The sequence below is a fragment of the Myxocyprinus asiaticus genome, chromosome 2, assembly GCF_019703515.2.
Source record: "Myxocyprinus asiaticus isolate MX2 ecotype Aquarium Trade chromosome 2, UBuf_Myxa_2, whole genome shotgun sequence".
In the NCBI taxonomy this organism is placed as follows: Eukaryota; Metazoa; Chordata; class Actinopteri; order Cypriniformes; family Catostomidae; genus Myxocyprinus; species Myxocyprinus asiaticus.
This window is the reverse complement of record NC_059345.1, coordinates 60,597,681-60,622,607: the sequence shown is the minus strand read 5'-3', so window position 1 is coordinate 60,622,607 and position 24,927 is coordinate 60,597,681. Positions and strand designations below refer to the sequence as shown.

Here is a 24,927-nt window from a genome sequence, read left to right as displayed (position 1 = left end):
ACAACACTAATGCTAGTATAGTTTATTGTGGTCAAATTTAAATCATAATTTCGTTTTATATGATCATTTTCCACCCTCTCTCTGACCTTTTAGAATTTTTTTTTGCAGCCTATAATAAATGTAATGTAAACACCCTCTTCACATGTATAATGAGATACAGCACTTTGCTGCGTTTACACACGCGCTACGGTTTGCTGTCGGGTCAAAATACGGTTTTTAACTGCCCCATCCTTCAATAACAGCCTCTTTGCAAAGTCTGCATTACATTGTAAACAACTGGAACTAAAATGAGCTACACAAACTGTCAAGATCAGATTGAAATGAAAGAGGATTTTGTAAAACAAATTACTAAAATTATCACTATAACATAATGTGGTGCCATTCTATTGAGAAAATGTGTCAAATAAATACTCTACTCGATAAAATAAAATATTATTTATTGCGTTATCGGAGCAGCTTCTATATCATCAATCATTTATGTCAAAATGGGTTGACAGAACACAATGCAACAAACAGGGTTACTGCTTATTATTCAGTCGCAGAAATACTGCTCAAAATTAATTTATCTGCATGCCATGTACCCTGGACTGCACTAACACCAAAAGAACATTTCACTGAAGTTCATAACTCTTTATGGTAAAACAGAGCAACTACTATAAACTACAGCTAAAGAGAGTACTAAACTCTTATTGGTAGCTGAAACCATTTTAAAAATAGTCAAAGTATTAAATTAGCAAACACACAATGGGGTGGAAGAAGTGTTTAAAGTTTAAATTTCTGCAAATGTTCAGAAATTTCAGTGGAGATCTGTGGCTGCAGATTGCATGTGCATCTGATTTTAATTTGTCTGTGTTAGTTAGCTTTGAAGCTAGGTCTACCTAACCATGTTTCTCTTAGTTTCTATGTTATTTAATAGTTTTAGAAGTGAGGTAGGGTTGTAGGGGAAGAGACCCCTGTTATGCAGTCTCGCTATTGCAGTCCTCAAATCCACAAGACACACAACCACTTTGCCAAAAAGATATTCAGACACATGTTCAGTCTCAACTTGCTCCAGCACTGTTACAGATGGGCAAAAAGATGCTTCTGCCTCTGATTCGTCTGAGCTCCCATAATCAACCAGTCGTGGTACTGATCCAGCTATGACATCACTTCCTGTTGAAGGTCTTGTGCAAGGGACATGAGATGATTCAGATGTTTTTGCAATATCAATATCAGCTTGGAACGTCACAGTTGCACCATCACAATCTTCAACATGACGACAAGACCTACAAAACCCCCTCCAGTCGTCACTGAGGATTTTCAGGTAACGGACACAGTACTCCAGAAAACAAGTTTCAGTTGAGATGAGGAAGTCCAGTAGCACAGTGTGGTCGAAGAAAAGGGACCGGAGCAGGAGAATAAAATGACAGTGGGGATTACAGCCCCAGATACAAACCCCTGAGTCTGAGGAACTCAAACTGTAAAGAAAAGGAAAGCTAGTTTATCATTCATTTATTATTGTTTACGGAGAGGTATTTTAAATGATAATGCTTCACCAGCAAGCATAGGAATACAAATACTGTACACACTGGGGGCAGTCCCACTAGATTTTAATGAATCAAAATTACTTTAGAGCTTTCTTCCCCAAATTTCCCCACACATGAAGTTTACATTTAATGGTTTAAACTAAATTAAGTACATACTTCAAGAGATAGTCCATCCTAATAATTCACCTGTGTGTTTATGTAAAACCTATAAGGAACAATGCATGATAAGACTACTTTGTAAAATTGTCTTGGCACTTCAGTGTCATGCATTTTAAAATTGCAAGAAAATGTGGTGTGATGTAGTTCATTATTTACTTATTCTCATGTTGTTCCAAACCCATATGGTGTTTCAAAATTTTTGATGAATCTTCACTCCTTTACATACAATGACAGTTTATTTTGACCACAGCTGTCAAACTCCAATAGAACAAAAGACACTATTAAAGTACTAAAAAGTAATGCAAAGTATGACTCAATATCATGGTGTGAAAAACAGACAGAAAATGTAATTATTACTCACTGATAATCTTCATTCTTGATCAAAATATTAAATTCACAAATGGCACATTGTGCCAGGTTTAATGTAATTCATGGCAAATGTCATTGGTTCCATTGTCAAACACCAATTTTAATGAATTATAACATACATTTTAGTCTGTTCCACAAAGAAATCTATCATACGGCTTCAGATGACTTCGAATATAGAGCACAAATTGTATGGACTACTTTAACTACGTTAAAAAGTATAATTGCTTTTTTGTCCGTTGGGAGCTTGACAGCTGTGGTCATTATATGGACAGGAAATGTGTAAATATCCTTAAAGTCTCCTCTTGTGTTCCCCTGAAAAAATAACAGCATACAGGTTTGGAACGACAGGATTTGGAAAAGGTGAGTAAATAATTACAGAATTTTCATTTTTCACAGACATTCCTTTAAGTAATGCTTAACTGAAGTTTGTACTATTTTAGACTTGAAATAAGAGTTTTCTCCATGTTTGATTCTCAGCCAAGATGTCAATCTGTGACATTTAGATCTTCATACTGCTCGAACATCTTTTTGCTATTTGAATTCACAGTTCACAAAACTGACTGTACACCGTGAAAGACAAAATGTCCATGCATCTGCTTGCGTTCCTGCTCTTCCACATTCACATGCATATGAATAGAAATGAATGGAACACAATATCAAGTGTGATTAATCAGCCTGGCCAAGTATAATTAAAGACAAGAAAAACTTTTTTTTTTATCGGCCGATTAATCAGCCGATATTTAGCATTTTAAGATTATTATCAGCATTGGCCAATGACCATACCCACTAAGCGGATTTACGGAAGACTGAACTTGAGTGTTTTTTAGTAAGGTTGTACACATCTCTATATATCGGCATTGCCCACTGAAAAACCCATATCGGTCAACCACTAGATAGCACTAAAGTTTTGGGTACAGTTCTATATAACATAAAATTAATTCCAAACCTTTTCTGGTACAAATACAAGGCAATCAAGGCTTTGGCTGACTCCATCATGTCATCATCCTGCTCAGCAAACACTACAGACACCCAGGAACAGCTGTGAGTGTCTGGAGACAGAAGAGTCCCATGATGTGAGAGGAATGACATGAGCTCTATAAAATACTGCTGAATGTCAATGTTACTCTGAGCTCCTGAAAAGAAAAGTAAAAGAACATATTACCAAGTGATAAATCTCCCCATGCTGTTGGAAATATATTAAATTACATTTAATCCTAAATGACGCATGGGACAATCCTTTTTTAAATTACTATAATAAATATTTTAGAGAATTATTCTCGAACATTCCTAAAATTAACTATGACATGACTTTACAGACGCTAAGAGTATTTAAAATTGAATAATCCCAACAGATATAACTGAGCAATGCATTTCCTTTTTAAAATGATTCGAATAGAACCTAATAAACTGCACTATGACAGTTACCTTTCACACAAGGAAACTGGATGTTTATTTCTAGCGACTTCAGCAAAATCAGGCACAATGCTCTCAGCATCACATCATCTTTCTGTGTGCCACTGAGACCCACATCACAGTTCCCACCAAAAAAACTGGCCTGAGCTTTCACAGGAACGTCCTTTAGCCAGCCAGCATCCACTTCCTGTAGGACAGCTTCTGCCATGGCCAGCATGTCCTCAGTCAGTCTGCCATCTTCATGTACTGCAGTGCACACATCACCTAAAGCCCAGTCATCCCCTGCTCTCCGCAGAAGAATTCTTTTCAGAAGAAGCAACACTCGTTTCTTTACTAAATATTCCACGTCAGCTCTCATGATGTGCAGGAGCACTTGTGACTGAATGAAAATGGTTCTTTGCACAGAGGAACAGACCCCACATCTGAGCCGAGCAGCGCTGAGGACTTCAAGGAGGTCAAAGAACGCATATGTGGTTTTAGAAAGATTTGTCAGTTTGGTTTTGTGAGGTTCCAATGTGTCTTGAGGGAGAATGTTGGTGTACAAGTAAGTGACAGCGGCATCCAATACAGCAAGCAGCTTCATCAAAACATCTATGGAGAAAATATATATATATATATGTATTTTGTTTTTTAAAAACAACAACAAAAAAACTTGTATTCAGAGATCACGTAAATTTCTACATGGCATGTCACCTTCGAGTGTTTCTTGGAGTAATTAAGTAAAAAAAAGCTTGAGTTTTTTTATTTTTTTATTATTCAAGTAAACTGTCAGAAATTCAAAAAAGGCCGAATAAACAAATTACAAACAATAGAAATTTTTTTGTAAAACTAATGAAATTATTGACAATACATTAAATACATCATTATTAGATATAATAAATACAACTCACATACTATAATACTCTGCTGTTGTTCATGTTGAAATGTAGAGGGTTTGGTGAGAGTCACGTGGCGCCATGCAAGGAGTGGATGTGTGAGCGGTGAGCTCTGCGCACTTTGCTAGTTTTATTACTATGTAGGGCTTTACTGGTTGTTTAGATCAGTGTTACTATCAGAAATAATAATTATTTCTTTAGTTATTAATTAATATTTAAATTAATTAATTGAATCTAACTCATTAAAACCTCATATGGGGCCCCAGTAAATGTAGTGTGCTATGTTTAGGAGCAAGTTTGGTTATTAGCAATAATTAATAATTATCAAAGACAATTATTAATTATTAAAATCAATAGAACATTGATGAGAATCAATGTTAGCTTTTTTTTAATCCTTTAAATCAACAATTATCAAAGATAATCGTTAATTGTTAACATCGATGAAACATTAATTAAAATTAACACTAGCTTATTGATCATTCAAATTCAACAACCATCAAAGATAATTATCAATTATCAAAAATCAACAAAATATTAATAAGGATTAACATTGACGGGGCACCACCCTGGAATCAGGGACTAATAACCAGATAGTATAACAGTCTCAATATTAGATTGTTTTCTTAGGAAATCGACATCCGAAGAATATCGATTTTCGGGAAAAAAAAACAATGAATGAAGGCTTGAATCCGAGCACTGACATCCCGTCAGCATGACACAGGCATATGCAAAACAAACCAAAACACTTCTCTTTGTAATATAAACAAAGTTTATTTATGCAGTAATATAAATTAATAATTAATACAATGCAGTCAATGAACTTCCGACTTACAACTACAAACTAAACAGTGATATGATCAGATATGGAAATAAAAATAATCCTATAACACATAAGGTGTGTGTGTGTGTGTGTGTGGTTGGTTAGTACGAGAGAGAGAGAGAATAAAGTGACGGCCCTAAAGCCGATTTCGCGATCGTGGGAGAGAAAGCAGCTGTTAGTTTATCACTCAGAGACGCGGTGGACGGCTCGTAAAAGTCCCGCGTTCTTTGACTCTTTAATGGATAACTCAGTTTGCCAGTTTCTCCCGCAATGGCGAAAATGCACAACAGTCCAATTTGGTTGGACCACAATACAGCAAACCAAATTAGTGATAATTAATACCCTGAGTATTAATGAGCGGACATGGTGGTCCGTAAACTGTACAAGCAAAAACCTTGAAACACAAGAATAACACACTATAATATTCTATCTCTGCCCAGACATAAACCTCTTCAATCGCATGAGGACAGAATGCGTGTTCATCCGTCCTTTAATTCCGACCCGGTTCCTTGAGGCTCGTGTGATGACGGGAGGCCGTTTCCTCGCTCTGTTGGCGGGCAAGGCTGTTGATTCTCGGCGGGCTGGCGGAGAACTCAGAAATGTCGACTTGATGGCAGATGGAAGAGAAATCTTTAATCTCTTCACTTCTGCAGGCAAACGGATGATGATGCGGATTGCTCGGTGGTCTCCTTCGGATCCGTTAGAGTGTTCGGATGAACACAGAGTAATCTCAACTTGTCCAACGAGATGGAGATTGTATGGCCACAGTTTCAAGTTGGACGTTACTTCCTTGTGCCACGAGGTTGCACCTGAGAGCAGCGATGAGCTGCGTCAACACACTGCAAACAAAGTTGCTGGAAGCAAATCCCAGAAGCATTTCAGAGGTATTTCAACTCCTGATGTCATGGTTTGAGGGACGTTCTGTTGTGTGCCTCATCCAATAGGAGTTGAGAGTTCGATCCTTTAGTGAGGAAGGCTTCATGGGATTTGTAGTCTGTTTTGGACTCCCTTTGTTTGATTTTGGCGCGATTTTTATCAGTATAATTTACGACTTGGAATGTGGGGGCTTGAGTTTGGTTTTTATGACTGTGTTAGGCCTGCCTTTGTCTTCTATCTGAATACATGAGGCCCAACAACTATATGTGTCATAAACTGGTGAGATTCGATACACCCTGATTCTTAACTGTTCTAGGAAGACAATATGTCAAAGAATTCAAAATCCTCGTGCTTTGGAGACATTAAAAGACACTTACGTGCTCAAGCTGATTCCCCTCAGTGGCAGGCCTGAAAGCCCCAGACTCAATTCGGACGGTGAACTGAAAGCAATCCGGCGTGAATTGATGAATGTGGTGGCGATGCTGACGAAGGTCGTTGCAGACTTGGAGGATCTTGCTGTAATACGTCGATCGAACACTTTCATGGAGACGAAATTCTCTGAGTTGATTACAAGATTGTCGGACGTTGAGAAATGGATCGATTATCTGGAGTCATCGGAGAGGGAATTAGCTGCTAATCCTCTAGCGACCAAGATACATTTGGAACGCGCTTGGGAAAAACTGGAGGATTTGGAGAATCCGAGTTGTTGGAATTCCTGAGTATGAGGAAGGCCGAGATATGGTAAAATTCCTAGACGAGCTCTTCCCAAGTCTGCTTGACATAACAGGCCATAAGCTGGAAATCGAGCGAGCTCACGGAGTCCTGGCTCAGAGATCCACGGAGGGAGACAGGCCCCGATCAATTCTGGCCAAATTTCTGAGATCATCCGATAAAGATCTTGTGTTACGTGAGGCAAAGAGTAAAGGAAACCTTTCTTGGAAGAACCACAACATTTTCTTGTTCCCAGACTTTGTGAATTCAACAAGATAGAAACGTGATAGATTCAAGGAATGCAAGAATCTCTTACATCAATGGAAGATCGCTTTTGCTCTGATGTTTCTGGCCAAACTGAGAATAGATACTAAGGATGGCCGTAGAGAATTTACATGCCCACAGCAAGCATTGTCTTTCATAAAGACATTGGAATGAGTAAGCCATTTGGTGATTTTCATGTTGCCTCCTAGTGGACCTGTCTCACTGAACATACACTTGACTGTCAGAGGAAACTGGGCGCCTTGTTCGTTTCGCTTTGTGCTGGTTCTGCCTAGCAGCTGGAGTTTGTTTTAATATCATTTCTTTGGGACAGCTTGTGGATGAATCTGCTTGTTTTGGGTGCTTATGCCTCCTGTTGGCTGGAGTTGGTTCTATTCAATATTTCTTGCAGGACATTTGAGTGAGTTTAACTGCCCGAAGAACTGAACGGCCCATTTTTTATTTTTTTTTATTTTTTGCTTGTTCCGCTAGAGTCTGGAGCTTGTTTTGTGGAGGAACACACCTTCAAGACAGTTAAGTGGATGAATCTACAATTTTTTTGTGTGTGTGTTTATTCCGCTTATGGGCTGGAGTTTGTTTAGATTATCTTCTGTTGTGTAATTGTTTTACAAATTTTTGTACAGAAGCACCAGACTTGAGCAATCTGACGGCAAAGTTGTTGCGGGGACTCTCGTAGGCTTACATGGACTGTTTGAGTTTAGAGGAATGGACACCGGTTGGCGCTGTCATGCACGGGGTTAAAGCGCACGTTTTTCTTTTCTGTTTTTTTTTTTTTTTTTTTTTTTTTTTTTGTTCTGGGGAAAGTTCGGGGGTTGATTGCACCAATGTGGAATGTCGTCTTTATAATTTCATTTTTGACAGACAATCTAATTTTTCTAATAAGTAAAATTCCAAATGTTAATATGTGTGGATCATCTCTCTCCACATGGAATGTGAATGGGTTGGGGCACCCCATAAAAAGGTTATTTATTTTCTTAAACATAAGAAATATGATATAGTGTTTCTTTAAGAAACGCATATTTCCCCACAGGAAGCTGAACATTTTGGGAAGATATGGGGTGGGCATGTTTTCTTTAGTGCTGGCTCAAGTAAGAGCAGGGGAGTCATTACATTGATAAGTAAACATCTACAATTCAAATGTCTCAAACAGATTAAAGATAAATTAGGAAGAGTCATTATTGTTTTAGCAGAAATTCAGGGGCAAAGGTTGATTTTGGCTTATATTTACACAACGCTGATGATCAAGAATGTTCAAGATGGTGCCGAGTATGGCTGCTGCGTTACAAGCTCTGACCCAATATTGCAGGTTTTTTTTTCTACAATTCTTATGTTTTTTGTCTTGGATGTTGTCTGCCTTATTGTATATAGACAAACACTTTTGGACATTCTGCAATAGCACACCGAAAACCGGACTTTAAATACCTTAATGCCAACCCGCTGTTTTCAAACACGCCAGTGGAGCCCTTTGTCTGGGCAGCCCGGCCGCGAAAGCGCAGCCGGAAAAGGGGAAGGAGAGCCGGCATTCTCATCAGACTAAGACATCGCGCAAATCGACCCCCGCTACCCAGTAGTCTACTGGCAAATGTTCAGTCTCTGGACAACAAGCTCTGCGAGCTGAGAGCGCAGATCTCTTTCCAATGAGAGACGAGGGACTGCTGCATTGTCTGCGGAGATTCCAGTCTCAGCCATTGAACCCGTGAGGTTCTCCGTGCACCGAGCGGATAGAGCGAAAAACCTCTCAAGTAAAAGCAGAGGTGGTGGTGTATGTTTTATGATCAACAAATCCTGGTGTGATCAGAGGAACGTACATTCTTTCAAGTCTTTCTGCTCTCCTGATCTGGAATTTCTCATGCTTCTGTGTCGACCATTCTGGCTACCGAGGGAATTCACAGCGGTAATATCACAGCTGTGTACATTCTGCCACAAGCCGACACAGACCAGGCACTCAAGGAACTGTATGGGAGTATAAGTGAGCAGGAAACCACGCACCCTGAGGTGACTGGGGACTTTAACAAAGCCAACCTCAAGTCAATAGCACCGAAATACTACCAACACATCAGCTTCAACACACGAGGGGACCGGGTTTTGGACCATTGCTACTCTCCCTTCCAGCATGGCTAAAAATCCCTCCCCCGCCCACCATTTGGCAAATCGGACCACTCTTCCATTCTGCTTCTGCCCGCTTACAGGCAGAAACTGAAACAGGAAGCACCTGCCCTCAGAACGATCCAGTGCTGGTTGGACCAATCGGATTCTATGCTACAAGACTATTTTGATCACGCGGACTGGGAGATGTTCTGGTCCGCCTATGATGACGACATCGAGGTCTACACTGATAGCTTAATGTGCTTCGTCAGGAACTGCGTAGATGATGTAGTACCGGCCAAAACTATACGGATCTATCTGAACCAAAAACCGTGGATTAATAGCGATGTTCATGCGACACTTAATGTGCGGACCTCCGCTTTTAATTCCGGGAACGCGGAGGAGCATAAACAAGCCATTTATGCCCTCCGTAAAACTATCAGAGCAGCCAAACACCAGTACAGGGACAAGATTGAAGGACAGTTCAACACCGACTCTAGAAGCATGTGGCAGGGAATTAATATAATCACGGACTTCAAAGGGAATAAAAACTCTGCCGTAAACACTGCTGCCTCTCTCCCAGATGAGCTTAATAATTTTTATGCTCGTTTTGAGGGAAATAACACCACCCTCGTGGAGAGACCTCTCGCGGCCGAAGCTACAGAGCTTAGTTCACTCTCCATCTCTGTAGTGGTTGTAACCTGATCCTTCTGACGGGTGAATATCCGTAAAGCTGCGGGTCCAGACGGCATTCCGGGCCACGTCATCAGAGCGTGCGCGAACCAACTGGCTGGTGTTTTTATGGACATTTTCAACCATTCACTCTCCTTGTCTGTGGTCCCCACATGCTTTAAAATGTCCACCATTGTGCCTGTACCAAAGCAATCCAAAATCACTTGCTTAAATGACTGGCATCCCGTTGCTTTGACCCCCATCATCAGCAAATGCTTTGAGAGACTAATCAGAGATTACATCTGCTCTGTGCTGCCTGCCTCACTGGACTCACTGCAGTTTGCATACTGCAACAACCACTCCACTGATGATGCCATTGCATCTACACTACACACTGCTCTCTCCCACCTGGAAAAAAGGAACACTTATGTGAGAATGCTGTTTGTAGACTACAGCTCAGCATTCAACACCATAGTGCCCTCCAAGCTTGATATGAAACTCTGGGCTTAAACAGCTCACTGTGCAGCTGGATCCTGGACTTCCTGTCAAGCAGATGCCAGGTGGTTAGAATGGGCAGCAACATCTCCTCATCACTGACCCTCAACACTGGAGCCCCACAGGGCTGTGTTCTCAGCCCACTCCTGTATTCCCTGAACACACATGACTGTGTGGCAACACATAGCTCCAATGCCATCATTAAGTTGATGATACAACGGTGGTAGGTCTGAACACTAACAGTGATGAAACAGCCTACAGGGAGGAGGTGCACACTCTGACACGCTGGTGTCAGGAGCAGAACCTCTCCCTCAGCGTCAGTAAGACCAAGGAGCTTATGGTGGACTTCAGGAGAAAAGACAGAGAACCCAGCCCCATGACCATCAATGGAGCACCAGTGGAAAGAGTCAGCAGCTTCAAGTTCCTCGGTGTCCACATCACTGAGGAACTCACATGGCCCGTCCACATTGAGGCCATTGTGAAGAAGGCTCACCAGCGCCTCTTCTTCCTGAGATGGCTGAGGAAGTTTGGAGTGAACCACCACATCCTCACACGGTTCTACACCAGCACTGTAGAGATCATCCTGACTGGCTGCATCACTGCCTGGTACGGCAACAGCACTGCCCTCAAACACAAAGCCCTGCAAAGGGTGGTGTGAACTGCCAGACACATCATTGGAGGTGAGCTTCCCTCCCTCCAGGACATATATACCAGGCGGTGTGTGAAAAAAGCTCGGAGGATCATCAGAGACACCAGCCACGGACTGCTCTAACTGCTACCATCAGACAGGCGGTATCGCAGCATCAGGACCTGCACCAGCCGATTTCATGACAGCTTCTTCCCCCAAGCAATCAGAATTTTGAACTCTTGATCTCTCATGATCAATATACATCAGCACTGCACTTTATTAATCTTACACTGGACTGTCATAAATTATATTCTCTCCTAACAACACACTGGCAACTGACTATCAACCGACAGCCTGAATGTCTATACAGCACAATACAACCTACTATATATTTTATATATACTATTTTTATTGTATACTGTTTATTCTATATTGTGTGTATGTGTATTCTATATTGTGTGTATTGTATACTGTACATTGTATATTATTATTTGTATATTGTTTTGTAATTATGTGTATATTAGATATGTACATTTTGTTGTGTAAATCTGATGTTTATTGTAAATTGGTATATGTCTCATCACTGTCATGACTGCTATGTTGCTTGGAACTGCACCCAAGACTTTCACCCACTGTTGCAATTGTGTATATGGTTGAGTGACAATAAAGGGATTTGATTTAATTTGATCAGGTCTTTTTTATAGATCTTGAAGGGATGTTGCAAGCCGCTGGCACCCCTCATGATATAATATTGGGAGGAGACTTTAATTTATTGATGGACTCAGTCCTTGATCATAGTGAAGCAAAAGTGTGTAAGCCCTCTAGAGCAACACTGATACTTCATAGGATGTGTAAAACTCTTGGTCTTACAGATATTTGGAGACTTTTGAACCCATCTAGTAGGGACTACAAATTTTTTTTATAAGTCATAAGATTTATTCTAGAATATATATATATATATATATATATATATATATATATATATATATATATATATATATATATATATATATACAGGTGCCGGTCATATAATTAGAATATCATCAAAAAGTTGATTTATTTCACTAATTCCATTCAAAAAGTGAAACTTGTATATTATATTCATTCATTACACACAGACTGATATATTTCAAATGTTTATTTCTTTTAATTTTGATGATTATAACTGACAACTAAGGAAAATCCCAAATTCAGTATCTCAGAAAATTAGAATATTGTGAAAAGGTTCAATATTGAAGACACCTGGTGCCACACTCTAATCAGCTAATTAACTCAAAACACCTGCAAAGGCCTTTAAATGGTCTCTCAGTCTAGTTCTGTACGCTACACAATCATGGGGAAGACTGCTGACTTGACAGTTGTCCAAAAGACGACCATTGACACGTTGCACAAGGAGGGCAAGACACAAAAGGTCATTGCAAAAGAGGCTGGCTGTTCACAGAGCTCTGTGTCCAAGCACATTAATAGAGAGGCGAAGGGAAGGAAAAGATGTGGTAGAAAAAAGTGTACAAGCAATAGGGATAACCGCACCCTGGAGAGGATTGTGAAACAAAACCCATTCAAAAATGTGGGGGAGAACCACTACGCACAGACGTATGCAAGACATGGGTTTCAGCTGTCGCATTCCTTGTGTCAAGCCACTCTTGAACAACTGACAGCGTCTGAAGCGTCTCGCCTGGGCTAAAGACAAAAAGGACTGGACTGCTGCTGAGTGGTCCAAAGTTATGTTCTCTGATGAAAGTAAATTTTGCATTTCCTTTGGAAATCAGGGTCCCAGAGTCTGGAGGAAGAGAGGAGAGGCACACAATCCACGTTGCTTGAGGTCCAGTGTAAAGTTTCCACAGTCAGTGATGGTTTGGGGTGCCATGTCATCTGCTGGTGTTGGTCCACTGTGTTTTCTGAGGTCCAAGGTCAACGCAGCCGTTTACCAGGAAGTTTTAGAGCACTTCATGCTTCCTGCTGCTGACCAACTTTATGGAGATGCAGATTTCATTTTCCAACAGGACTTGGCACCTGCACACAGTGCCAAAGCAACCAGTATCTGGTTTAAGGACCATGGTATCCCTGTTCTTAATTGGCCAGCAAACTCGCCTGACCTTAACCCCATAGAAAATCTATGGGGTATTGTGAAGAGGAAGATGCGATATGCCAGACCCAACAATGCAGAAGAGCTGAAGGCCACTATCAGAGCAACCTGGGCTCTCATAACACCTGAGCAGTGCCACAGACTGATCGACTCCATGCCACGCCGCATTGCTGCAGTAATTCAGGCAAAAGGAGCCCCAACTAAGTATTGAGTGCTGTACATGTTCATACTTTTCATGTTCATACTTTTTAGTTGGCCAAGATTTCTAAAAATCCTTTCTTTGTATTGGTCTTAAGTAATATTCTAATTTTCTGAGATACTGAATTTGGGATTTTCCTTAGTTGTCAGTTATAATCATCAAAATTAAAAGAAATAAACATTTGAAATATATCAGTCTGTGTGTAATGAATGAATATAATACAGGTGCATCTCAATAAATTAGAATGTCGTGGAAAAGTTCATTTATTTCAGTAATTCAACTCAAATTGTGAAACTCGTGTATTAAATAAATTCAGTGCACACAGACTGAAGTAGTTTAAGTCTTTGGTTCTTTTAATTGTGATGATTTTGGCTCACATTTAACAAAAACCCACCAATTCACTATCTCAAAAAATTAGAATATGGTGACATGCCAATCAGCTAATCAACTCAAAACACCTGCAAAGGTTTCCTGAGCCTTCAAAATGGTCTCTCAGTTTGGTTCACTAGGCTACACAATCATGGAGAAGACTGCTGATCTGACAGTTGTCCAGAAGACAATCATTGACACCCTTCACAAGGAGGGTAAGCCACAAACATTCATTGCCAAAGAAGCTGGCTGTTCACAGAGTGCTGTATCCAAGCATGTTAACAGAAAGTTGAGTGGAAGGAAAAAGTGTGGAAGAAAAAGATGCACAACCAACCGAGAGAACCGCAGCCTTATGAGAATTGTCAAGCAAAATCGATTCAAGAATTTGGGTGAACTTCACAAGGAATGGACTGAGGCTGGGGTCAAGGCATCAAGAGCCACCACACACAGACGTGTCAAGGAATTTGGCTACAGTTGTCGTATTCCTCTTGTTAAGCCACTCCTGAACCACAGACAACGTCAGAGGCGTCTTACCTGGGCTAAGGAGAAGAAGAACTGGACTGTTGCCCAGTGGTCCAAAGTCCTCTTTTCAGATGAGAGCAAGTTTTGTATTTCATTTGGAAACCAAGGTCCTAGAGTCTGGAGGAAAGGTGGAGAAGTTCATAGTCCAAGCTGCTTGAAGTCCAGTGTTAAGTTTCCACAGTCTGTGATGATTTGGGGTGCAATGTCATCTGCTGGTGTTGGTCCACTGTGTTTTTTGAAAACCAAAGTCACTGCACTCGTTTACCAAGAAATTTTGGAGCACTTCATGCTTCCTTCTGCTGAAAGATGCTGATTTCATTTTCCAGCAGGATTTGGCACCTGCCCACACTGCCAAAAGCACCAAAAGTTGGTTAAATGACCATGGTGTTGGTGTGCTTGACAGGCCAGCAAACTCACCAGACCTGAATCCCATAGAGAATCTATGGGGTATTGTCAAGAGGAAAATGAGAAACAAGAGACCAAAAAATGCAGATGAGCTGAAGGCCACTGTCAAAGAAACCTGGGCTTCCATACCACCTCAGCAGTGCCACAAACTGATCACCTCCATGCCACGCCGAATTGAGGCAGTAATTAAAGCAAAAGGAGCCCCTACCAAGTATTGAGTACATATACAGTAAATGAACATACTTTCCAGAAGGCCAACAATTCACTAAAAATGTTTTTTTTATTGGTCTTATGATGTATTCTAATTTTTTGAGATAGTGAATTGGTGGGTTTTTGTTAAATGTGAGCCAAAATCATCACAATTAAAAGAACCAAAGACTTAAACTACTTCAGTCTGTGCGCATTGAATTTATTTAATACACAAGTTTCACAATTTGAGTTGAATTACTGAAATAAATGAACTTTTCCACGACATTCTAATTTATTGAGATGCACCTGTATACAAGTTTCACTTTTTGAATGGAATTAGTGAAATAAATCAACTTTTTGATGATATTCTAATTATATGACCAGCACCTGTATATATATATATATATATATATATAAGTCCCTCATTTCATCTGCTCAATTGGAAACATCGTAGTCTTAGATCACGCCCTGGTGAGTTTAGAGGTGTTGGCACTTTAATGTATCCCTTTTGGGATATTTTTATATATTTAATGTATCCTATATATATATATATATATATATATTATAGTTTTTGCTTTTCTTTATTATTGTAAGATTTAATAAAAAATGTTAATTACAAAAAAAAAAAAAAGATCTTATGCTACAGAATGGCTCCACTTTTGTTAGAAGTTTATACGGAATCATTAAAGAATGGAAAGCTTCCGCCAACCATGACACAAGGCCGGATCAGTCTGATTCTTAAAAAGGACAAAGATCCAAACAAGTGTAAGAGTAACCGTTGTAGGGCTTTACTGGTTGTTTAGATCAGTGTTACTATCAGAAATAACAAATTATTTTTTTAGTTATTAATTAATATTTAAATTAATTAATTGAATCTAACTCATTAAAACATCATATGGGGCTCCAGTAAATGTAGTGCGCTACGTTTAGGAGTGGGTTTGGTTATTAGCAATAATTAATAATTACAAAGACAATTATTAATTATTAAAATCAATAGAACATTGATGAGAATCAATGTTAGCTTTTCTAATCCTTTAAATCAACAATTATAAAAGATAATCGTTAATTGTTAACATCGATGAAACATTAATTAAAATTAACACTAGCTTATTGATCATTCAAATTCAACAATCATCAAAGATAATTATCAATTAAAAAAAAAAATCAATAGAATATTAATAAGGATTAACATTGACGGGGCACCACCCTGGAATCAGGGACTAACAACCAGATAGTAAAACAGTCTCAATGTTAGATTGTTTTCTTAGGAAAATCGACATCCAAAGAATATCGATTTTCGGGAAAAAAAAAAAAAAAAACAATGAATGAAGGCTTGAATCCGAGCACTGTCATCCCGTCAGCATGACACAGGCGAATGCAAAACAAACCAAAACACTTCTCTTTGTAATATAAACAACGTTTATTTATGCAGTAATATCAACTAATAATTAATACAATGCAGTCAATAAACTTCCGACTTACAACTACAAACTAAACAATGATATGATTAGATATGGAAATCAAAATAATCCTATAACACATGAGGGGGTGTGTGTGTGTGTGTGTGTGTGTGTGTGTGTGTGTGTGTGTGTGTGTGTGTGGTTAGTACGAGAGAGAGAATAAAGTGACGGCCCTAAAGCCGATTTCGCGATCGTGGGAGAGAAAGCAGCTGTTAGTTTATCGCTCAGAGACGTGGTGGACGGCTCGTAAACAGTCCCACATTCTTTGACTCTTTAATGGATAAACTCAGTTGCCGGTCTCACCCGCGATGGCGAAAATGCACAACAGTCCAATTAGGTTGGACCATAATACAGCAAATCTCATTCGTGATAATTAATACCCTGAGTATTAATAATGAGCGGACATGGCGGTCCGTAAACTGTACAAGCAAAAAAAAAACCTTGAAACACAAGAATAACACACTATAATATTCTATCTCTACCCAGACGTAAACCTCTTACTTGAATCACATGAGGACACAGGTAGAATGTGTGTTCCTCCGTCCTTTAATTCCGACCCAGTTCCTTGAGGCTTGGGTGATGACGGGAGGCCGTTTCCTCGCTCTGTCGGCGGGCGTATGGCTGACTGCTTCTCGGCGGGCTGGCGGAGAAATCAGAAATGTGATTGTATGGCCACAGTTTCAAGTCGGACGTTACTTCCTTGTGCTACGAGGTTGCACCTGAGAGCAGCGATGAGCTACGTCTATACTCGGCAAACAAAGTTGCTAGAAGCAAATCCCGGAAGCATTTCAGAGGTATTTCTACTCCTGATGATGTCATAGTTGAGGGACATTCTGTTGTGTGCCTCATCCAATAGGAGTTGAGAGTTCGATCCTTTAGTGAGCAAGGCTTCATGGGATTTGTAGTCTGTTTTGGACTCCCTTTGTTTGATTTTGGCGTGATTTTTATCAGTATAATTTATGACCTGGTATGTGGGGGCCTGAGTTAGGTTTTACGACTGTATTAGGCCTGCCTTTGTCTTCTATCTGAATACATGAGGCCCAATATTCCCCCTTTAGTCTGAAGAGTTGGTTGTTGTGCAGCATCTTTAGAGCAACTGAAGGGCCGAACAGTTCTTGTCAGTTCACAGTAACCTGTGGGTTACACCATCCATGTATTCCTGATAGGAAAGAAAATGGTTGCACAGTCCATACAGTTCATTAGAGTTCACAGAGGCTTTATCGTCTGGACAGAGATTGAGGCACATCTGGGCATAGAACTTCTAGCTAAAACTAAAACTACATTCATCACACATAAACATTCAAGTTATTGGAAGGAACTGTATGAGAAGTGAGTCCAGTCTGGCCTGTAGGTGTTGAATGTACCTGTACATGGCGTGTGCAATCATTGCGATGATGATCCAACCACTAAGGAGGAGCCAGAAGGCAACCAAACTGATAGGATGTTCTCGGTAAGATGACGATCTGCTTATGTGACTAGGAAATATAGTGGTCAAGCCATTCGGTTTGAGACTGAACTTCACTAATTTCATCCCTTCAACCAGAAGCTGCTGTTGAAGGGTGTCATCAACGGTGAGACTGTGACCTCTAAATGCGTCCATGATCTCAATTTCTGCGTCATGTTTGTTGATGTTGAGATGATGGAGGACAATATCGTCAGTGTGCACGGTGGCTCCTTGGGGAACCATTAAGAACACCGTTTGGTTTGGTATCCTTAGTTTAGTGGCTGTAACATGGCAGTCGTATGACATTGGGACTTCGGTGGCTGGTGTTAACGAGCCAGCAATTGCCTGCTCACTCTACCCTTGTCTCTGTTCCTTCATCTCTGATGGACATGCTACCATGAAACTTGTTCAGGGAGGTAGTTAGTCACCTCTCTAACAAAGGAGTTGCGTTTTGACAAACCCAATGAATGTACTTTGTCTTGGTACACATGTTTAGGTTAGGGATAAGGTAAAGCGAGGGGTCCTCATCATGGTAGGCGAGTGTAGGTGGTGCTTTGAGGTGAATGTGTGCATTATCTCTCTGAAAACCAACATTAAATACGGACTTTAGTCTGTATATATTCTGCCTATGATGGTAGATTGAGGATAAATCCTATTTTGAGGTTCTGAGGATTTACATGTGGCATATGGCATCGTGACGTCATATCGCAAGCACTCGTGGAGGTTGTGAAGGAAAAGAGACTTGAAAGCTCATTCCTCCTCCAGACCTGGTGCATTACTTCCTTGGAAGTACGTGGTTCTCAGGCATCTATAATACTCACGCGGAGGCTCGTGCCTCTTCTGGGTGATGGCGAAAGCAGCTATGTTAGTGGAGGCTTCGTCGATATACAGCGAATATCCTCGCGTAGGGCTTTACACAGAGCTGAGTAGCAGTTTCGTGTACCAGTCGGTAGCGTTTCCATGAATGCATGGACAATCCTTACCGTGGTCTTCCATATAAGCTTGAGTTTTCACACGACGAAGCGTAAGGCAAGTCAACCAGGCAATGCTCAATTTCCCTAAGATAATTGTCGATGTTTGAATCTCGTTTACTTGGGTCAAAGCGTTCTATGTCCCCTGCGAGGGACTCGAGTTGTCGGATGCGCAACTGTTGGTTGCGGTATGACCACGGGTCGTCCAAGTCATCCGAAACACCATAGTCACTCAGATCGTTATAGCGATGAGGACGACTTCCTCCCCTTCGTGGTGGGGAAGGAGTCCGGTCGACGCGTGGGGGTGGACCCCGGGTTGCGTACGGCTCCCTGGCTAATGGGATCTTCGAGCCGCTTACACCACTATGGGCTTGAAAATAATTGTCCCCCCTCCGTGGCGTGGAATCAGTCGGTTTGAAACGCATGGTGGTGTGACTGGAAACTGACTGAGGAGGGCAACTATAAGGAGGGGCACCTGCATCCAACCAGCGGGCCGCTGGAGGAGCTTGAAAAGTGTCTTGGAGTACGAAGTCAGAGACTGTACCACTAGGGGCAGTTCGGCTCCTAGCGTGTGTTCCTGGGTTTCTCAGGTGCACATTTATACACGTAGCGCTAAAGAGGGGGCCCTCTTCTATGTCAGATGTTGTGTTGTGCGTTTCAGCTGCACTTACCTGATCTGACTCTACTTTTAGCTGGGCAGCTTGAAGCTGCCTGCACAGGGCTTCGTTTTCCTCCTGCATCCGGGCATTATCTTCCTGTGTCTGGACTTTCTCAGCTTGGGTGCACCTAACGTCTTGGTGCAGGCTGAGATTTTAAGGGGATGGAAGTCGGATAGGGCGCCCTCATTTCCGTAGTGTTGTGCAGAGATGGGGAGAGTGGCTGCTTTTGAAGGGATATCAAACAGAAGGCTGGGGGTTCAGAATTTGTTCGACAGGAAGTGGGGCAATTACTTGGTGTTTTTGGGGGACTCTTGGGGAGGGGCTGGGGAGAGAGATGTTTAGTTTTAATTATATATTACTATTATTATGTTTGTTTGTTTTTTGTTTTTTTGTGTGTATCTATTTGTGACCACAGGGGTGTTCGGTGGGGGTTAGGGTGGGTTTGGTGATTGGGGAGGGGGTATTGGGGTGGTTAAATGTTGATTCAGTGTATATATGTTGTGTTTTTTATTTTGTTATGTTTATGAATCAATAAAATGTTTATTGAAATGTAGAGGGTTTATTAAATTTACTAATGTTATCCAGCCAAGAGAAGCGAATACTTTACTCCATTTTTTTAATATTGTTGTTTGATTCATATTAAAGACATAATTGACAGCAGCAGGTCTATTAAGCTGCATTTACACTGCAAGGCCCAATACACAGAAACAGTATTTTGACATATTGTATCAGATTTTTGTCCACCTGTTGACATTTGAGACTGTGTTCACATTATTACCTCACCATGACAATTATTTTGACAAAGAAGTTAACATTTACAGAGCATGTGCTTGTTGCATTCAAAAGCGGATGCCTGTCAGTCAGACAGCATGATGGTAGCGAATTGAGTCTATGTACTGTACTTTGTACTACTGATTTTGTAGAAAGAGGTATATTTTTTACATATAGACTTGGTACCGAAATACCAGTATTTTTGAAGATGATCTAAAAACGAAATGTTTTTCATTTTGGTTCGTTCTGAGCAGAAACGGTCTGTTTTTTAGTTTTGGTTTCAGTGTTCCGCAGCATCCTTTCCAAATGATACCTGGTTAGAATGAAATGTAAGAACGGTTAATAATGTTCTTTTTAAAATGACATTACTCTGTGCTAAGGATAAACCAGTGTTGCCAGATCTCACAAGAGAAACAAGAGACCTGGTTTGGAAAAACAAGCTTAAAATCAGCGACCGCACCAAAATAAGTGGAAATAAGCGGTTATATATATTTTTTAGCAAAGGACTTATGGGAATGGGAATTATCAGCATAAAAATCATAACAAGCAGAGTATACAGTAGCCTGTACTGATGCTCCCATCAGGATTTTTACAGCCTATACAGATTACAGAATTTCCTGTCTGATCCATCTGACTGGCCGATACCAATCCCAATCATTTAGCCTTTTTAAAGCTGCACTATGGAACTTTGGGTCCAAAGCGACATCTGTGATTGCAACCTAAAATTGCAAGTAACTTGCAGAGTAACATTTTATGTCAGTTGTGTTTCAGCACTGTTCTTCTGCACAGATTAATCTCATGGTTTAAGGTTACTTGGGAACTGCCAGTGATCATCACTCGAAGATGTTCACCTGCAGAGCAGGAGTCATGACATGCTATTTTGACTTTGATTTTATGCTATTTATTTAAACAGATATTATCTCCTTTGTGGAAGATAAACAACACTCTCATTTAAATATTTTAATATGATTATTCAAGTGTTTTGTCCACTACACGTTAATGTTTGTAATTTAATACACATATCAATTTAAGATGTGAAACTTGTGATATAGTTGATAAGAGTTCAACATATATTACAATCTACAGTCTCAGTGGATAATGCAAGTAAACTGTAATAGTACAACAGTAGGTACATGCACTACACACATACAAAAAAAAAAAAAAAACTAAACTTAAAAACAAAAGAGGATTAAATTATTATGTAGATGCAATATAATTTATTAAACATGAAAATAATATGCAGAAATATGCAATAAACAATTACAATAATGACCAGTTTCCTTAGTCGTCATAATAATAATAATAATAATCGTCAAAACGTCATAATAGAGAGAGATGGTTACACACTAAAAAAGTTTATATGTACATAACTGTGCTTATGAAATCGGTACATTATACATAATTTGAGATTATTATACCAATCACGGAAAACTAACTTCTAGTACATTGTACCTATAATGGCGTTTAAACAGACTAAATCAGACTACATCAGCTAAAAGGGCAATGGAAAAAGACAACAGCTTGAGCTTTTCTGCGACTGGAATAAAAGAAATAAGAAAACAGTGGCACACACACACATAGGGAACCTCAAAACTACAGCAATGTTATAAAATACTAAATCATGAATATTAGTAAGTAAACATGTTACAGTAACTTTACCAAAAAGCATAGCCTATATAAAACACACCGCATCACTGCATCAAAGCAGCCAGCTCCGATGGTAACTTTTATTTTGTGATTATTTCAATGTTTGTAACATTAAAAAGAAAGATACTGTGATGTTGAAAAGACTATTTGAGCACCTGATTCATTATGAAAACCGCTTTAGTCCCGCTTTAGCACCGGTTTGATCATATGCCTCTGAGCTCAGCCTAGTGTAATCATACCGGCTTGATCGTACATGTGAAAGGGTTAAATCATTACAACACATATAACCTTTAATAACTCTACCAGAAAACATATCCAAGCATTACACCAAGTACACAACTTCGGCAAACAGTTAACAGTTAAACATCCATCTGATTGCTGTCCTCTCTCTGCTGTCCTGAAAGACGACTGACTAAACAGCCATCACTTCCCCAGCTGGTACACATGTGACATAGCAGTGCCCTCCATAAGTATTGGGACAGTGAGATAATTTTCATAATTTTGTCTCTGTATGTCACCACAATGGATTTGAAAAAGTGAATATGTGATTGAAGTGAAGACCTCAGCTTTAATTTGAAGTTATTTACATCCAAATTGGGTGAATGGTTTAGGAATTACACAAATTGGACAGATACAACTAAGATGAACCTGTACCAGAATCATGGGATGAGAAGAGTATAGAGAAGGAAAGGAACAGCTCATGTTCAAAGCATACCACATCACCTATGAAACATGGTGGGAAAGTGTTATTGCATGGGCATATATGGCTGCCAATGGAACTGTGTCACTCATGTTTGTTGATGATATGACTGCTGACAGAAGCAGCAGGATGAATTCTGAAATGTTTAGGGCTATACTATCTGCTCAGAATCAGCCAAATGCTGCAAAACTGAGAGGACGTCGCAACAAGTTACTGATGGACAGTGACCCAAAACAAACTGTGAAAGCAATCAAAAAGCTTTTCAAGGCAAAGAAGTGGAATATTCTTCAATGGTTGAGTCAGTCACCTGACCTCAACCCAATAGACCCTTTTCACATATCCAGGTTGGAGAGCAGAAGTAGACACATAGCAGGGCAAACTTGAATGGTGGTGAATGGGAGACCACAGCAAATACATTTTTGCTTACCTGTTTGTTCCAACAGCAAAAGAAAAAAAAAAAAAAATCAACAATTATGCTTTCACAGCTTTGCAAAAGAAGATACAAATATAGAGCGCTGGAAAACAGCAGTAAGAAGAGAGAAATAGGCAACATTTTGTGTCACTCTCACAGCAGCTGTGTTAGAAGCTTCATCGCAGCTGTGGTAACTGATTTTTTAAAACTTATTCCAGGGTAATATAATACAAAGTACAATGTTATAAATTGACATTAAATATTTGTATGTTTGGAAACAAAGTTTGCTACATTTACATTATAACAGGTCTGTGAAAAGGGTCCATTGAGCATGCATTTCACTTGCTGAAGACAAAACTGAAATCAGAATGATACACAAACAAGCAGCAACTTAAGACAACTGTAGTAAAGGTCTGGTAAAGCATCACTCTGGGAGAAAACCCAGAATTTGGTGATGTCCATGGGTTCCAGACTTCAGACAGTCATTCACTGCAAAGGATTTTCAACCAAGTATTAAGATGGGGGGGGGGGAGAGAGTAGTGATTGCGCTTCAATCACATATTGATTGCTTAATTTCAAAGCCATTGTGGTGGTGTACAGAGCCAAAATTATTAAAAGCATTTCACTGTCCCAGTACTTAAGGAGGGCACTGTAGTAGCCAGCCCTTCTTTTCTGTTCTGACAGAGATGACGTAAACACACAAGGAAGAATGACGTAAGCTTATGATTTCATGCCAAATCTGACCCGACAGCTCAAAATATAAATCAATATTGTAGGCTTACCGTAGTGAATTGGGGTAAGACAAGGACAGGGTTCGGGATTTGTAGCCAATCAATAATGGAATTTTGTTTTGTTAATTATTAAAGGGGTCATGACATACTCTTCCCTCTGTCTGAAACGCTCAGTTTTAAGCTGTCTGAGACATAAATGTTAATGCCCGCTGTTGACATAAGCACGTTGTGACGTTCAAATGAAGGCAAAACCAATTAAGTTTGTGGACAACGCTGTCCACAAACTTAATTGGTTTTGCCTTCATTTGAACATCACAACGTGCTTACGTCTCTTGTAAACAAATCAAGCTGCAATTTTGGTTGTATCATGCCAGTTTTTGCATGAACATGCCAACGCGCTTACGTCTTGCGAGAGGCAGCATGAGTCCCCTCGTGGATGTGCATCCGCGAGCAACCAGAAGAGTGCAACAGTAAGCATTCAATGATATTAAAAACACGTTTAATTTATAACGTACTTAATAAAAAATAAAACTCTGTTTCCCCCTCTCGTACGGTGAGGTTGAAGCTCGCGATGTAAGAATACTTTGGGTATTTAAAATGTTGATGATGGTTACTCAGTTTGTTAACTGTGTTAAAAAAAGAAAAGTGCTACAAACCCGTAGTAACATGCCCATGAGCATCATGCCACAGAGATTGCGAAGATGAATGTAAGTGAAAATATAGTAGGTAGACTATAACTATAGGCTTATAAGTTATAGATATCCTTACATAAGAAATACAACCAGATAAAGTAGCTTACACTTTTACCAGATTTGACTCAATAGGAGGTAGACTAATGTTATGTTTGTGCTCACTGTCAAACTCACCGCAGCGCTTATATGTAATTTTATGACATGCCAAAAGCTATTTATTTTCTTAAAGGGATTGTTCACCCAAAAATAAAAATTCTCTCATCATTTACTCACTTTCATGCCATCCCAGATGAGAAGAACACAAACAAAGACTTTTAGAAGAATATCTCAGCTCTGAAGGTCCATACAATGCAAGTGGATGGTGATCAGCACTTTAAAGCTCCAAAAAGCACAGACAATCATAATAGAAGTAATCCATACGACTCCGGTGGTTAAATTAATGTATTCTAAAGCAATACAATTATTTTGGGTGAGAATCAAATAAATATTTATGTCCTTTTCACTATAATGGTTTACTTCCAGTCACTCTCCAAAGCATGTCCACGAGGGGACTCGGTACACGCTACCTCTCACGTGACATAAGTGTGCTGGCATTTTTTAAATGAAAGCAAAACCAATGAAGTTTGTGAACAGCGTTCCCTTGTAAAAAATCGAGCTGCACTTCTGGTTGTATCGTGTCAGCTCTCACGTGAACATGGCAACGTCATGTGAGAGGCAGCGTGAGCTGAGTCCCCTCGTGGATATGCATCCGAGAGCAAC

The 24,927-nt window shown here is 40.0% G+C and overlaps 2 protein-coding genes across 2 annotated transcripts in view; one reads left to right on the top strand and one right to left on the bottom strand.

Annotated features, from left to right (window-relative positions):
• The window catches only part of LOC127452865 (aryl hydrocarbon receptor nuclear translocator 2-like), a 1,027,890-nt gene that overhangs the window by 222,960 nt on the left and 780,003 nt on the right, over nucleotides 1-24,927 (top strand). The window lies entirely within an intron of this gene.
• Nucleotides 427-24,927, bottom strand: part of LOC127452964 (protein Lines homolog 1-like) — an 85,166-nt gene continuing 60,665 nt past the window's right edge. Inside the window, exons 4-6 of the mRNA XM_051718900.1 lie at nucleotides 3,480-4,058; nucleotides 3,001-3,187; nucleotides 427-1,457 (exon numbers count right to left, since the gene is read on the bottom strand). Coding sequence (XP_051574860.1) covers nucleotides 875-1,457; nucleotides 3,001-3,187; nucleotides 3,480-4,058 — 1,349 coding nt within the window. The 3' untranslated portion in view covers nucleotides 427-874. The remainder of the gene's footprint in view (nucleotides 1,458-3,000; nucleotides 3,188-3,479; nucleotides 4,059-24,927) is intronic.